This window comes from Triturus cristatus, chromosome 11 (assembly GCF_964204655.1).
Source record: "Triturus cristatus chromosome 11, aTriCri1.1, whole genome shotgun sequence".
NCBI classification, from domain to species: domain Eukaryota; kingdom Metazoa; phylum Chordata; class Amphibia; order Caudata; family Salamandridae; genus Triturus; species Triturus cristatus.
In genome coordinates, this window is record NC_140594.1 from 739,176,167 (window position 1) to 739,190,635 (window position 14,469).

Consider the following 14,469-nt stretch of genomic DNA (forward strand, 5'->3'; position numbering starts at 1 on the left):
ATGCATTAAAAATATGTAAACAGTGGGAGAGCTTGGATCACCACAAGTCGCTTGCGAGACACTTTCTCATCAGAACGTATTTTTTGGACAGGTTCAAGCCAACAGCTGCAGCGGCGTCTCGGTTGCCTTTTTGGGGAATAATTACCCGCGGTGTTCAGGCGTGCCAATTTATTTCATCTTTCGAAAACAGAGGCTACATGGAGGAGGTGGGGGCAGCGGGAATTTTGTTTCGTTGTTTCTTGAAGTGAGGCGCGTTGCTGGGTTTACAGATCCGGGAATAAAAACATGACTTCTGTTGCAGGGCTGTTTCAGAATGGGACCCTAGTTTAGCTTATTTCACATTCAGTTGCTTTGTGTGAACCATAAATGCAGGAATTGTACTTGGCACATTAACTGGATGCTGTGATCAAAATGTTCGAGAATGACTGAGTTTGGCTGAGATCTCAAGCAGTATTACATTCTGTAAACGTTTACAACAACCTCAAAAACAAACAAAAAAGTCCATCTGTACACATTCAATGTTGCTGGTGTCTTAAGAAGGCAGTAGCCGTGGAAATGTCGATTATTGTTTGTAAGATCAAAGCACTGTGCAAAAAGTCGATTTGACGTTTCTCCCCTCTTGTCCTCTGCTCGCTGGCCTGGTCTTTTCTTCTAGGGGATTAAGGTCTTCTCTCGACTGTCTATCACTGTGTAGACTTCCATAGCTTTCTGAGTCACGAATTTTGCCTGAAAACATAATGTATTTATGAATACCATAATAATGGCTCTATCTACAACATGTGAGCATCACAGATGTAAGACGAATGACTGTTTAAAAGTTGATAACAATATCTGTGGTTGACATTCTATTAACAGACGCGTTTACCATGGTAAAAAAATGTAGTTTACCAGTTACAAATGACTTCACCGAATACAGCTGGCAGGGTATGTGATCTTGAACATCTACTCTAGTGCTAAGTTGCACATTCCAGTTGATTTTGGTATCATATTGGACTTTATTCTTGGTAGTTTTGGTTTTGACTGTCTTACATCTCCTTATGAAAAAGCACCAGCACTTTCTCTGCCCTCCTTCCTTCTACTATGCTCTTCTCTACACACTATGTACATTAAGTCACACCGGTCAATCGCAGTAGCAGAGGTAATTTGTGCATATGTGAGTGGGTCACACTTGAACACACAAGCATGCACACATACGGTCACCATTCACAAGCACACACATGCACACACCCATTCATTGCACACATGCACTAATATGCATACAATCATACATCCACACACGCATGCATGCAACAAACATAAAAAAATGAAAGACTTACTGGGCTGCAGCAGTTATCTTGGGTGGCAGGTGGTATGCCTCGGTGGTTCATGGAAGATTGGGACTGTGGCCTCCTGTCATTGGCTGGCCTTGTTATGGGTCAGCCAATGAAAGGAGGCAGCAGTCCCTCACTCGTCACAGAGTGAAATGTTGTCAGTGGGACAGTGAGTCAATGTCACTTCCCTGGGAACTTCCATGCTTAATACTGACGTGTTCAGGTCTAAGCCAATCAGTGACGCCCCCCCCTCATAAAGGGGTGGACCTCCAAGAGTTTTGCCAGGCTGAGGAGGTCTCGCCAACAGAGCTGTTAAATCCTCAGCCTGGCAAAGTTCAGCTCAGGCAGCCAGCTAGGCGCCTGCACATTTAGTGCATGTACGACACCTGGCTTTCTGACCGGACCACGAAGAGTGTCTGTCTGGCGGACCCAGACACTCTTCATGTCTACAAAAGGTGGGGGTGCTGCCCATCTGCCCTTAAGGCTGCGCCACACCTGGTCAGTCGCAAACTATAGAAATTCCTCACTTTGGTCTTCCAATGAAACAAGTGCCACATTATCCATTTTGGGCTAAAACCCTACAAAGGTCCTCATCACGAGGTTTAGGGCATGGATAATGGGTCAGCAATCACCAGACTAAAAATCAAGCATTGATGGGTTTTTCTAGAATTGTGAATAACCAGCAAGATCTGGAACTACTGTGTCTTTGTCTGCTATTTTTACCACATTCCAAGGACAAATCCACTGACATTTTCTCCCTGCTCAGAACAGGCGCTAATTCTTGGTTTGGAGCTACCAAGCCCGGTTTCCCCTGGGTGTAAATCTACTCCAGGAAACAGATTTGCACCTGTGGAAAAGTGGCGTGGTATCCCCAGATAGAGAGTTATCAGGTCAGAGACACCAGAGTATCTCAATGCTCCAGGTGGGAAACTGCACCACACAATTAGCGGGCCAAAGCAGTGTAAAACAAAGTGAATTTACCCGGCTGTAATATGCGTGGCTTCTGAATTTCCCACACCTCGTAGACATAAAAAGGTCTTGGGCAGAGTAGTGTTACTCTTCAACAGCAGGGACCTCTGGTACCACACTGCCTTCAAGGACCTTTGCATCACCCCCTTACTCTACTCTCCTATCTACATTTTCTGTACCTCGGGACACACAGATTAATATGTGCTATTTGTTTTACCATTATATATTGTCATTTGCCTGGTTCAGAAACCAAATAAACATTAAAAAGAACTGTAGTCCCTTTATCTTGCTTGCCTTTTAACTGCATGATCCGTGCATGCTTAACCCCCTTGGCACTGGTCTGCGGGCGTAAAGGCCTATCAGCATATTGCATTGGTATTGTAGGTGGGCGATCCTGGCAGGTGTCATCTTCAAGAGCTGTCAAAAAATAAACAAAAAGTAACCTTTCTTGTAACATCCAATGCCTTAGTGAATGAGCATACATTTTTTCTTCGATTGACCTACTTTTATGGCACGAGCTTGGTAAAGTTTTAGTCTTGGAGTCCTGAAGGGACTGGACAGATGCCCTCCCAGAATCAGACTCCCTCGGTGGCCTTCCCATGATCTCATCTTCGGTCGCAGTGACATTTCTGATCAGAAAAAATGTGCACATTTTTCCTTTACCCTTCACTTCAATCTCGCCCCTTTCATTAATCTCGAAGCTCTTGTTCTCCAGGCACCTGAATAAAAAGATAAAACAGAAATCAAGCAAGCCTACACAACACCTCTTTTTCAAATATTCAATATTTTACACTCTATTCTCACCTTTCAAACACGAAAAAAGACATGTAGAACGGTCAGGCGCTCCTACTCAAGAAGTTCTATATTTTGTACAGTGCTACCCTACTAAAGCAATGCAAATAACATGGCACAGAGACATTAAATGTGTGTTTTTAGTTCAAGATCACAAATAATGCTGTAAAATAATTGTCAGTATTATGAAATTGAAAAATGCAACTATATGACACAATCTGTGTTGGAACCAGCAGTGTCTGGATGTTCTGAAGGGATGCCCTGACCAGGGCAGAACTCCCGCTCCCGTCAAGGATCAAGTGAATATACTGGCTGTATAACACGTGCTCACCCTTGGGTAGCTTGGCTCTGAACAGTCAGGCTCACTACAGAGGCAATGTGTAAAGCAAAGGCAGGGCAGCCACATGCGATAAATACCCTGAGCATCAAAAACAAGACTTCACACAGGATGTATGTAAAAATATTTACATTTAAGACACATATTTATTCATTATAACATGAGCATTATATACTTTTGGGCATAAAACACTTTGGGAAATATTAATAGCAGTACCACTCGTATTGTTATGGTAACACCACTATACACACTGGATACTTTCTAATCTACCCCCCACATCCTCCTAATTGAAAGAGAGCACCCTTATGCAGTGCACAATATCAAAATAAAAAAAATACAAGGAAAATAGAATGCTTTTTAGCAGCACTGCAAGCAGAGCCACGCGGGAAAACCCAATGTCAGAAGGTATTGCACTTTTGACAACAATCAACGTATAATGCGGCACAGCCGGCCAATGTCGTGAATCACAGGCGGTCCACGCACGATCCCTCCCACTCACACACACTCACTCCGCACCACTACGCGGTGCAACAGGTATCAGTCAGTCCGTATGGCACGCTCTTACACACACATACGAACTCAGCACCCATATGTGGTGCCAATGGTGCTCAGCAGGTCAATGGTTCACCCTCTGGAGACTCCATGGCCCAAGCCTCCCTCTACCCTCTAGTTCATCCCATTGTCCTATACCCCCAGATGAAAGATATCCAACCCCACCTCCCGGACACTGGGCAGCACGCAGCCAATGTGACACTCTCTGGAAGCACGTGGGAATATGTAACAGTTTTAATTAGGAGGTAGATATAAACAAGGAAGAGGTTAGCAGCCACTCGGGAAGTTCACCCACAGATCTCAAAACATGAAGGAGTCACGGAGTCTCTAGACCCATTTCCGAACTATCTCAGACTTATTTCTTCAACCCAGTCAATCACTCTCGCTACAACCTGGCATCAAGAAGACATCTTTGGGAGGGAGAGGGCAGTTGGTCTGCCATGATGAGGGTCACCAAGGGAAAAACTAATGAATGGGGAGTAACACAGAGGAGCCTCTTGATAGGATGGGGCGACCGATCGGTACACGATGATCCAGGCCATGCCCAGATAATCTGGGAACAGCAGTCGGTGTGCATTGGGATGAGTAACACCAAGCACTTCAGATTTCAAATGCAATGTGTTGCAAATTCTGCACCTCCCTGGAAAGGAGGAGAAAAATTACCATTGCATGATGAGATGTATTGCACCAGGCAATTCCAATCAGACACAGCAAAGAGATGCAATCCCGTACCTCCCTGGAAAGGAGGCACCATAGCCAGTGCACGATGATACGGCTGCACCAGACCAGTCCAGTCCCGTACAGGCGCAAGTTTAGGTAAGCCACATGAGGTAGAATGAGGCTGACCCCCCCACCTCCAAGGGTCACACCCAGTGAATTGGACACCGCATGCAATTAGCATACAGTCGGTGTATCGCAAGAGAGAGATGAGGCACAATTGACCAAGCGGGCCACGTGGGGTCCCGCAACAGGTGAAACCGCTCACCACCATCTAGACCACAGTACAGTAACCACCTGTCTTAGATGCGGCATGATTTTTGGGGCTCCACACTAGACAATCCAGTCTCCATACACAAGCCTTAGTTCCTTGCTCTCCCCACTCTACCAGTTGAGATTCAGTAGCCAAGGTGGGCACTCACGAGGGCACCGCTCTCACAATGTCACAGGTAGATGGTGTAGGTCCCTCACAGAAGAGCTTTGATGCCCCTGAGATCTCCGAAAGAAAAGGAGACCCATAGTCAGGCCCATTGGATAGCACACTTCAGGGCACCACACTTCAGCAAGTCCTAGGCCCCGGCTACCCTCTATTTGGATAGTTATCCTCCATGTGCACAACAGAGTCCTCTGACAGTGTGCACCATGCAGTCCGGATTTCCGGTCCCATGTCCCCATATGCGTATCTCAACCTTAGCTGAAAGATGGCACCCGTAGTTATACTGTCCTGTGTCTTTGAAGTTTGTGGTGGTTTAGGCGTTTTCTCTTTGAACAACAGATGTTGCCCCTAAATTGTAGGCTTGTCTGACATGGAGCCATGGATTGCAGAGCTTATTCTTTAGTGGGGCCATGATTCGGCCCTTAGAGACTTACAGGCACATGCATCAAAAAGAGAGTTTGCGAGTCCTTATTTGCGAATTTTAAGGAATCGCAAATAAAGACTCGCAAAACACGATGCAACAAAAACATTGCGAGAATATTGCGAATCGCTAAAAATCGCTAAATAAATTGCGATTTCGGCATTTGCGAACTCGCTATTAGCGATTTCGCAATTAGCGAAATCGCTAATACCGAAGTCGCTTTTTGATGCATCCTGATGACATCACAACCAGGAAGTGAGCAGCACCAGCCTCATTTCCAGTGCACAGTGTCAGGGAGAGGAGGGAGCTGGCTCTGGGAGCAGAACAGGAGTGTGACAGAGACAGAAGAAAAACTTGTGATATCAAATGGAAGCCTCACAAACAGCAGAGGAGAGCCAAACAGGCAGGAAACGCAAAATTAAATTTGCAGAAAAAGAAATTGACACCCTCATTGAGGGAGTAGTCCACAGCCATGACAAGCTGTTTGGAAAGGCATCATTGAAAGTGGCAGAGCAGGAGAAAAGGAAAATCTGGCTCCGGATCCAAAACAGGGTCAATGCCATTGGGGTGACACACCGCACCATTGAAGAACTCAAAAAACGATGGTACGACTTGCGCAGTCGGGCTAAGGTGCGCATAGCTGACCGCCTGAAGGAGGCAAAGAAGACAGGAGGGGGAACACCAACAGACACTGGGAACACTCCCATGGAGGACTTGATTGAATCCACCATCCAGCCAGAAGCTGTTGTTGGTGTGACCCAGCTGGACACGTCCGGAGCAGCAAACACATCTGAAGGTAAGATGAATGTATGTTTTCTTAGTGTTACAAAATGTAAAGGTAGAACTCGACCACAGCACAGCCCAAGTGCAGACCCTGAACATCCAGTACACAATGCATTCAGTAGGTGAGGGGCATTATGGGAGATGTAGTCAGGTCAAGCAGTTAAAATGTCAAATCTCAGAGTAACAACCCAAAAAAGCTGAATAGAGTATAAAATCATTTACAAAGGCAGAAATTTATTACTGTGCAATTAATATCACAGACATGAAATAATACAGTGTTGCACTGTTTCACCTCACAGATGCACAACGTGTAGAAGATGTGGATAGCGATTCCCCAGACATGCAGGACACCAGCGCAGGTGAACAGATGGACACACCTGTGGTGCAAATAAATCCCTCACGTCCAACAAAGTCACGCAGGGCTACTGTTCCATCCCTAGTCACCATGGAGTGTGAAGATGATGAGGCTGATGCAACACCAGGTGGCAGCCATGGCCAGACAACTTCCATCACACAAACACAACCACAGGTCCCCAGAACTAATCACAGAGCCCGGCGTAGGAGAGGAAGAGCACTCAGGACACAGCAGGAGGAGCAACCAAGTGATGTCTGGGGTGGTCTTGAGGGACAGATGCTCCGTATGCAGCGCCTGCAGACAAAAACCACACGATTAGTACAATTGCAAGTTGGCAAGATGGCTAGCAACATAGCAGTACTGTCAGAAAGTGTGCAGCAACTGAGCAAGGTGATGCATGAGGGAAATGTATCCCAGAAGAGACAGCATCGTCAACTAATGCTGCAATTGAAAATGTTTGCTAAATCAAACAATAGATTGGCCACGACAACTGCACTGCTGGCACGTAGGTCTGTGACCATGCAAACTGAAATGTGCCATTGGAGCGGCGATGTGGCTAAAGCACTGGACCAGGTCACAAATGCAGTTGATTTGCTAAATGCTTCCACAATTGCGGCCAACAATTCCACGCCCGAAGAGGGTAGTGAGGGTGGCTCAAGCCTAAGTAGTGTGGCAGTTCCAGTCCGCACTGCAGGAAGACGCAACACACGCAGCAGTACCCCCGCCGCTTCCAACATAACGGATGACAATGCTGGGTCTGACAGGCGTCTGGGTGTTCGTGGGAAAAAGCGCTAGACTGGCATGTACAAGTGCATTCCACTATGGTGACGTAACCATTTATTTGGATTTGACTTTTCACAGAGTGACAAGTGAATTGACATTTGCAAACCACTTATGTCCATTGCACTGGTCAGATTACAAGTGTGCTTGAACACTCATGGCAATTTTATTTAATTAAAGAATACTCTGATAGCAATAGTCAGTTTCTGTGTCATCATTACTCACCTCAGAAATAATTTTGTGTGATGTCAAATCTTCTCCTACGCCCTTCTGCTGCGCCTGCCCCTTGTGCTGCATGGTGTTGTGGCACTTGCTGGTTCCCATCCTCCGAATCGCTGTCAGACACCTCGATGTCCATTCCTCCCCTTGTCGCTATGTTGTGCAGCATGGCACATGCCGCTACTATCTTGCAGCATTGTTCAGGGTTGTACTTCAGTGCTCCACCGGTCTTATGTAGACATCTGAATCGGCTCTTCAACAGCCCAAATGTGCGCTCTATGATGTTCCTTGTCGAAATATGTGCTGCATTGTACCTCTGTTGATTGGCAGTTGTGGGATTGAGGTAAGGCGTCATTAGGTAATTACGCAAGGCGTATGCGCTGTCACCTACATGTAATGGAGCAAAGAGTCAGTGGCAGCTTCACATTGACATACGTACAATGACAGTGATAAACTATAACACATATTTACCAAGCAGATGTCCCTCTCCAAATTCTCCCCTGACAAGACGGGTGTGTATGCCACTTTGCCTGAAGATATAAGAGTCATGTGCACTCCCTGGAAATTGCGCAACTGTCAGTGATAATGTTTTTGGCATTGCAAACAACCTGAATATTGAGGGAATGGTAAGATTTCCTATTTCTATATATATATTCCTGTGTTGCAGGGGGACATATTGCAACGTGGGTGCAATCAATACAACCCAAAACATGTGGGAAACGAGCTATCTGGTAGAACTCCTGTTTGGTTTTTGCAAGGTCAAGCGCGGTGGTAGGGAACTTGATATGAGACCCGATCACGGCCATCATGGCATCAAGGAATGCTTTCAATATTCTTGAAAGTGCGCTTTGTGACACACCTCCCGCAACAGCAATGACCCCCTGAAAACTGCCTGACGCCAGAAGGTGTAGGCAACATAGGACCTGCACATGCGTTGGGATGGCATTGGTCCTACGTGTCTGTCGTTGCATTATGGGGTCCAATTCATTGATTAGGTCATGGATCATTGCTGCATTGAGCCTATACTTGTCGTATATCTCATCCTCTTGCTGGCCTAGCAAAGTTATGCGGACTCTGAAGATGCGCTCATTCATTCGCCTCCGTCTCTGTGCGGCAGCCTGCAGCCTCATCCTCCTCGCCATCAGGTAAATCCCTGCCATTGTGAACAGTGCTGGCTCATTCTGGGTGTGTTTAAATGGGTTTCAGTTGGTTTTCACCTGTCTGTGATTTGCACTCATGATTACCACCTGGTTGTGATCCTTCTTATTTAGCGATCGCTAATTTGCGATTTTCATGGGAATCGCTATTTGCGATTTGTCATGCATACATTTTGCGATTCGTTGTTTGCGATTCGGTAATTGGGACACGCTAATACCGATTCGCTATTTGATTCGCAGAATGTTTTGCGATTCCTTATATTTGCGAAAAAATGGATTTTCGCAAATATACAGTTGATGCATTTCAACACTGACTTTTGCGATCGCAAACGGCCTATTTTTGCGATTCGCACCCTTTGCGATCGCAAAAAGGTTTGATGCATGTGCCTGTAAGTGTAACAGCCTCTATCTTCAATCTATCTCATTCGGCCCTAAAACAGCAGAGGTCTGCTGTTCCTGTGGGATGCCCATAGTATATGGCTGTCAATTGGGGAATGCATAGATGTGCTCCCCCGACCCCTGGTGCCCAGTGTAGCCAGACACCACTGTCCCGACACTCTTAGAGCATAGGAATGTCTTTAAGCTGTGTCCCCGTATACTGGCCAAGATCAGCCAGCTCGAATGAGTCTCCATTGGGTAGGACCCCTGGCATGGTGGCAAACTAACAAGAGCAGAAATAGAGCTCAATCTGGAAAAACAACCTAAGTTATCCTATGCTCACCCTCTGGTAGCTTAGCACAGAGCCAGCAGACTTAACTTACAAGGCAATGTGTAAAATATTTGTGAAATAACTCATACAAAAACACAGTGAAAACATCACAAAAAGACTCCAAAACAGTTTAGGAGAATGGAAAATGTTTATCTGAGTAAAATAAGACCAAAACGACACACATCTAATGTGTAGAAGTTGAGATATTGTATTTTGGAGAAATAAATGTAGTAAAGTGCTTAGAAACAGGTAGTGCTAAAAAGGTTACTTTAGGTTCATTTAGGTCACGCTGGACCGGGGCAAAGTCAAGGCTACAGTACCCACGCAGGTCCAGGTGAACAAAAAGCCTTTTCTAGTCGCATGCAGCGAGATGCGTCAATCCTCTCCATGCAGTGAAGGCGGTACGTCAGTTCCGAAGACTGAGGCTGGAGTGGAGAGGTGTTGAGCGATGTGCCGCACAGTCGAGGCGTTGCATCAATCTCACCGAGCAGTGGCGATACACTGCTTGATTTGCTGACCTCTTGAAGCAAAGCGCTGTTTCTGAAGCGATGCGCCGATTTTACTCCTGTAACCTGGTTGATGCGTCAAAATGCATATTGTAAGTATCTGGGCCACTTCCAATAAGCCAGACACAGGAACAGTGTTGGAGACGTTGATATTCTTGAGTCTCAAGCAGCAGGAGGAAAGCAACCAAGCATTTGGAGATCACTTGGAAAAAGGCAGAGTCCATCTCTCCCTCAGCAGAGTCTGAAAGCAGCAGGGCAACCAACAGAAAAGTAGGCCTTCCAGATCAGCAGTCCAATTGAGTCCTTGGAGCAGCACAGCAGTTCTTCTGACAGAGGTTCACATGTAGCTCCAAAAGTGTCTGATTTGTGTGGGTCAGGGATGGTGAAGCGAAGGTGACATCAAAGCCTGGCCTCTGAAGTGCACACAAACCCTTTCAGCCCAGTCCTGTCTGCCAGGCTAATTCTGGGGGTAAATCAGGGCTTTGAGTGTGGACAGGACACTACCTATTGAAGTGAAAGTGTCAGCATCTTCAATTCCTCCCTGCCCAGGAAAACCGATCAGAATGCAGATGAGTGCACAGAATGCAGATGAGCCTCACCTTCCTATGTTCTTGGCTGTCTTGGGAGAATGCACAAAGTGAAGCAGTCACCCTACCCAGACGTGGATTGGAGACAGGTTGTAAGGCACAAAAGAGCTAAGAGACGAGAAATATTCACTTTCTAAAAGTGTCATTCCTAAAATGGTAATGTTAAATCCAACTTCACCAGTAAAGAGGATTTATCAAGACCATTCCAAACATATAAAACATGAAAAAGCTACTCCACTCTGATCAGGAATTACCACTTAAAAGTGCAGTAAGGAATTCTCAATGCTAATGGAGTAGGCCTCATAGAAGTGAAAAATAAAATAGGTTGTTTGTTACTACCAGGACATGTAAAATATAAAAGTGCATGTCCTACATTTTACTTACATAGTACCCTGCCCTTTGGGTTACCAAGGGCCTTCCTTAGGGGTGACATATATGTGATAAAAGGGGAGTTTAAGGCTTGTCAAGTAGTTTTAAACTCAAAACTGCACACGCAGGTCATGCAATGGCAGTCTAGAGACAGGTTTGAAAGGCTACTTGTGAGGGTTGCGCAATCAGTGTTGAAGGCCCACCAGTAGCATTAATTTACAGGCCCTGGGTTTATGGTATACCACTTTACAAGGGACTTACAGGTAAATTAAATATACCAAACAGGTGTAAGTCAATCATAACATGTTCAAGGGAGAGAGCACATGCACTTTAGCACTGGTTAGCAGTAGTAAAGTTCACAGAGTCCTAAAACCAGCAAAACTAAATTCTAAAAGTGAAGGGAGTCAGAGAAAAAGTTGGGGGAAGACCACCCTAAGACTGTCAGGCTTAACATCATTCCATATACCTCATTACACTTTATCCCCTAATACATAGTCAATAAACCAAATACTAACGATACTCCATCCACTTTAACACCACAGAATGCCACATTATGTTATGTACTTCAACATATCAACACATTACTTTGTATTTGTCACACAATAACATAACAAACCAACCTATGGGTTAGAAACAAATTATTAGTTGAAGTACATGGCAGTCCTCTTCAAATAATGATATCACTAAGCTGGGTTCTCAAATAGTATGTAAAGCTGTGGTGGCCTTTTTAAAATAATCTCTAAGATATCGAAAACTCAGCTTTTTTAAATTTGTCTCTGCCTTTTTCTATTTTCCGTTGGCCCATGTTCTGCTGAGTAATTTTTGCATATTTTTACCTTTTATACACCGTATAAATATCTGTGATCCATGATTGGTATTGTGTACTTTTATGATTATTTTTTAATAATCTAATAAAGATGTGTCTGGAGATATGATTTTTCAAAATGTTTGATTCCTCTATCTTTGAAATGCACAAAGTGCCAACTGTCTCCATTAGGTGGGACCCCTAAAACATTAAAAATACAATGCAAAAAAGATACCACACCTGGTTAGAATATATGAGATTAATTTAATGAAAAATAACAAGGCCAAAATGACAAAAATCCAATAGGTAGACCCGGAGTTATGAATTTTTAAAGATTAAAATGCAATATAGTGCTTAAAGCATAAAGCTTAGTGCATAAAGCATAAAGAGCCAACCTGAGATATCTAGTCACGCTAGACTGGGTTAATCCAAAGGTTCAGGCCGACCGCAATGGAGAACGGGTCAGATACAGTCCCAGATAAGTCCAGCGGAAGTTTTACCTTCTCAAGAAATGGGCCAAGAGTTCCATTCGCAGGGTAGAAGCTAGCCAGGATCAAGGAGAGCGCCGCTGGCAGTGGTACGCAGGTGCCAAGAGATGGCCGGGTATCACGGACAGGCAGGCTGGAGCCTCGTGGTCACAAGGGGCGATACTTGCTGGGTGAAGAGATGAACTTGCACCGGCATGGTTTCAGTGTGAACTAGCCCACACGCATTCAAAAAGAGCCAAAAAGCTTGATTTCAGGAGGCAAAAAACACTTTCCAGGGCACAGGACATGAAAGGCACTTCTTGGGTGTCAGGTGCTTGTTGAAGATAGGTCAGTCCAGAAGCTGTAGGGAGCCTATTATGTCCCTGAAGCTCGGAAGCTCAAATCAGGAGGCCAGCAGTCCTTTGTGTCACTCTGGGGTCTTGGGTTCAAGGTGGAGGTTGCAGGTCCTGTTCAAGAGGGCAGCAGGTCAGCAGTTCCTTGTGGAGTACATTCAAACAGAATGGCAGCCCTTGTAGCAGCACAGCAGCACTTTTTCTTCCAGGCAGAGTATTCACAGGTCCAGAAGTGTACTGAAGTGGTGGGGTATGGGTTCCAGTTCTTATACCCAGCGGTGCCTTTGATGAGGGGGAGACTTCAAAGAGGGGCTTTGAAGTGTACAGAGGTCCTCCCTTCCTGCCATGGCTCCAGACTCACAACAGGGGTTTAAGCAGTCCTTTGTGAAGGGACTGGACACAGCCTAAATGTGAGGCTGTGTTTAACTCCTCCTTCCCATCCTGCCCAGGATGGCCCACCAGGATGTGACTGGCCCATGAAGTCACACTTTAGCTTCCTTTGTGTGTGGCTGTCTAGAAGGAATGCACAACGCCCAGCTGTCACCCACCCCAGACGGGTATTGGAAGCCAGCTACAGGCACAAAGGGCTAAGAGCAGAAAAATAAACACTTTCTAAAAGTGGCATTTTTAAAATTGTAATGATAAATTCGACTTTGCCATTAAGTATCAACAATGTCAGGTCCATCCCCTGTCTATTAAGAATTACAGCTTAATAAATGTAATAAGGAATCCCAAATGTTATTCTAAGAGAGGTTTAGGCCTCACAGCAGTGAAAAACAAATGTGGGAGTTTTTTACTAACAGGACATGTAAAACTTAAAAGTACATATCCTGCCTTTTACTTAGACAGCACCCTCCCTTTGGGCTACCTAGGGCCTACGGGTGGCGTATATGTAATAAAAGGGAAGTTTAAGGCTTGGCAAGGGGTTTTAAATGCCAAGTTGACATGGCAGTGTATACGGTACGCACAGGTTCTTCAGTGGCAGGCCTGAGACATGTTTCAAGGGCCACTTAAGTAGGTGCACTATCAGTGCTGCTGGTCCACTAGTAGCATTTAATTCACAGGCCCTGAGCACATGTAGTGCACATTACTAGGGAGATATAAGTAAATTAAATATTCCAATTTTGGGAAAGCCAATGTTAATTTTTTTTTAGCAGAGAGCACATGCACTTTAACACTGGTTAGCAGTGGTAAAGTACCCAGAGTCCTAAAGGCAACAAAAATGAATTCAGGAAAAAAGGGAAAAAATGGCCAATGTTTGGGGTGACCCTGCAAAAAGAGGCATTTACAACAACAATGAACTGGCAGACCTAGGTGTGAGTTACATCTGCTTGTGGCAGGGTAGGCATCTTTTGAAGTTTCATCAAGTTCCTGTGCACAGCCCAGTTGGCCATCCTGTCAGGTGGCAAAACCTCTCCCCACACCCACACCGTTGTCCACTGTCTGGGAGCAATACACATCTCACCACAGGAGAGCCATTAACAGAGGACACTGAACGCTGGCAGAAAAACACATTTGACTTAGCCAGGAAAATAACAACTTTCTAAAAGTTGCATCTTTAAAATAGTAATTTAAAATACGACTGACCATTAGACTGGATTTTCAATTACTAATAAATTGAGAAATTGAATCATGGTTCTAGCTATTCCCAAACTGACATTATGCACTATAACGTGTTTTAATGTAATCCCTTGCTTTTCTGTGGGTGAGCTAACCTTACCACAGAGAAAAACTACTTTGGGAATGTTTCACTGTTAGGACATATAAAACTTAATTACACATGTCCTATTGCCCTGCCCTATGAGCATTTAGGGCCTACTTTAGGGGTGGCATTAAAAAGGAAGG

At 45.0% G+C, this 14,469-nt stretch overlaps 1 protein-coding gene and 1 long non-coding RNA gene across 2 annotated transcripts in view; both read right to left on the reverse strand.

The window, feature by feature from the left end:
- Positions 1 to 508: 508 nt before the first annotated feature.
- Positions 509 to 14,469, reverse strand: part of LOC146785394 (guanylate cyclase soluble subunit beta-2-like) — a 579,800-nt gene continuing 565,839 nt past the window's right edge. The window contains exons 14-16 of the mRNA XM_085632898.1: positions 2,784 to 2,998; positions 2,574 to 2,696; positions 509 to 726 (exon numbers count right to left, since the gene is read on the reverse strand). Coding sequence (XP_085489024.1) covers positions 578 to 726; positions 2,574 to 2,696; positions 2,784 to 2,998 — 487 coding nt within the window. The 3' untranslated portion in view covers positions 509 to 577. The remainder of the gene's footprint in view (positions 727 to 2,573; positions 2,697 to 2,783; positions 2,999 to 14,469) is intronic.
- Positions 6,532 to 8,060, reverse strand: LOC146785395 (uncharacterized). The gene is made up of 2 exons (XR_014970633.1): positions 7,678 to 8,060; positions 6,532 to 6,966 (listed from the first exon to the last, which is right to left on the reverse strand). It is a non-coding gene; the product is annotated as an uncharacterized LOC146785395 (long non-coding RNA).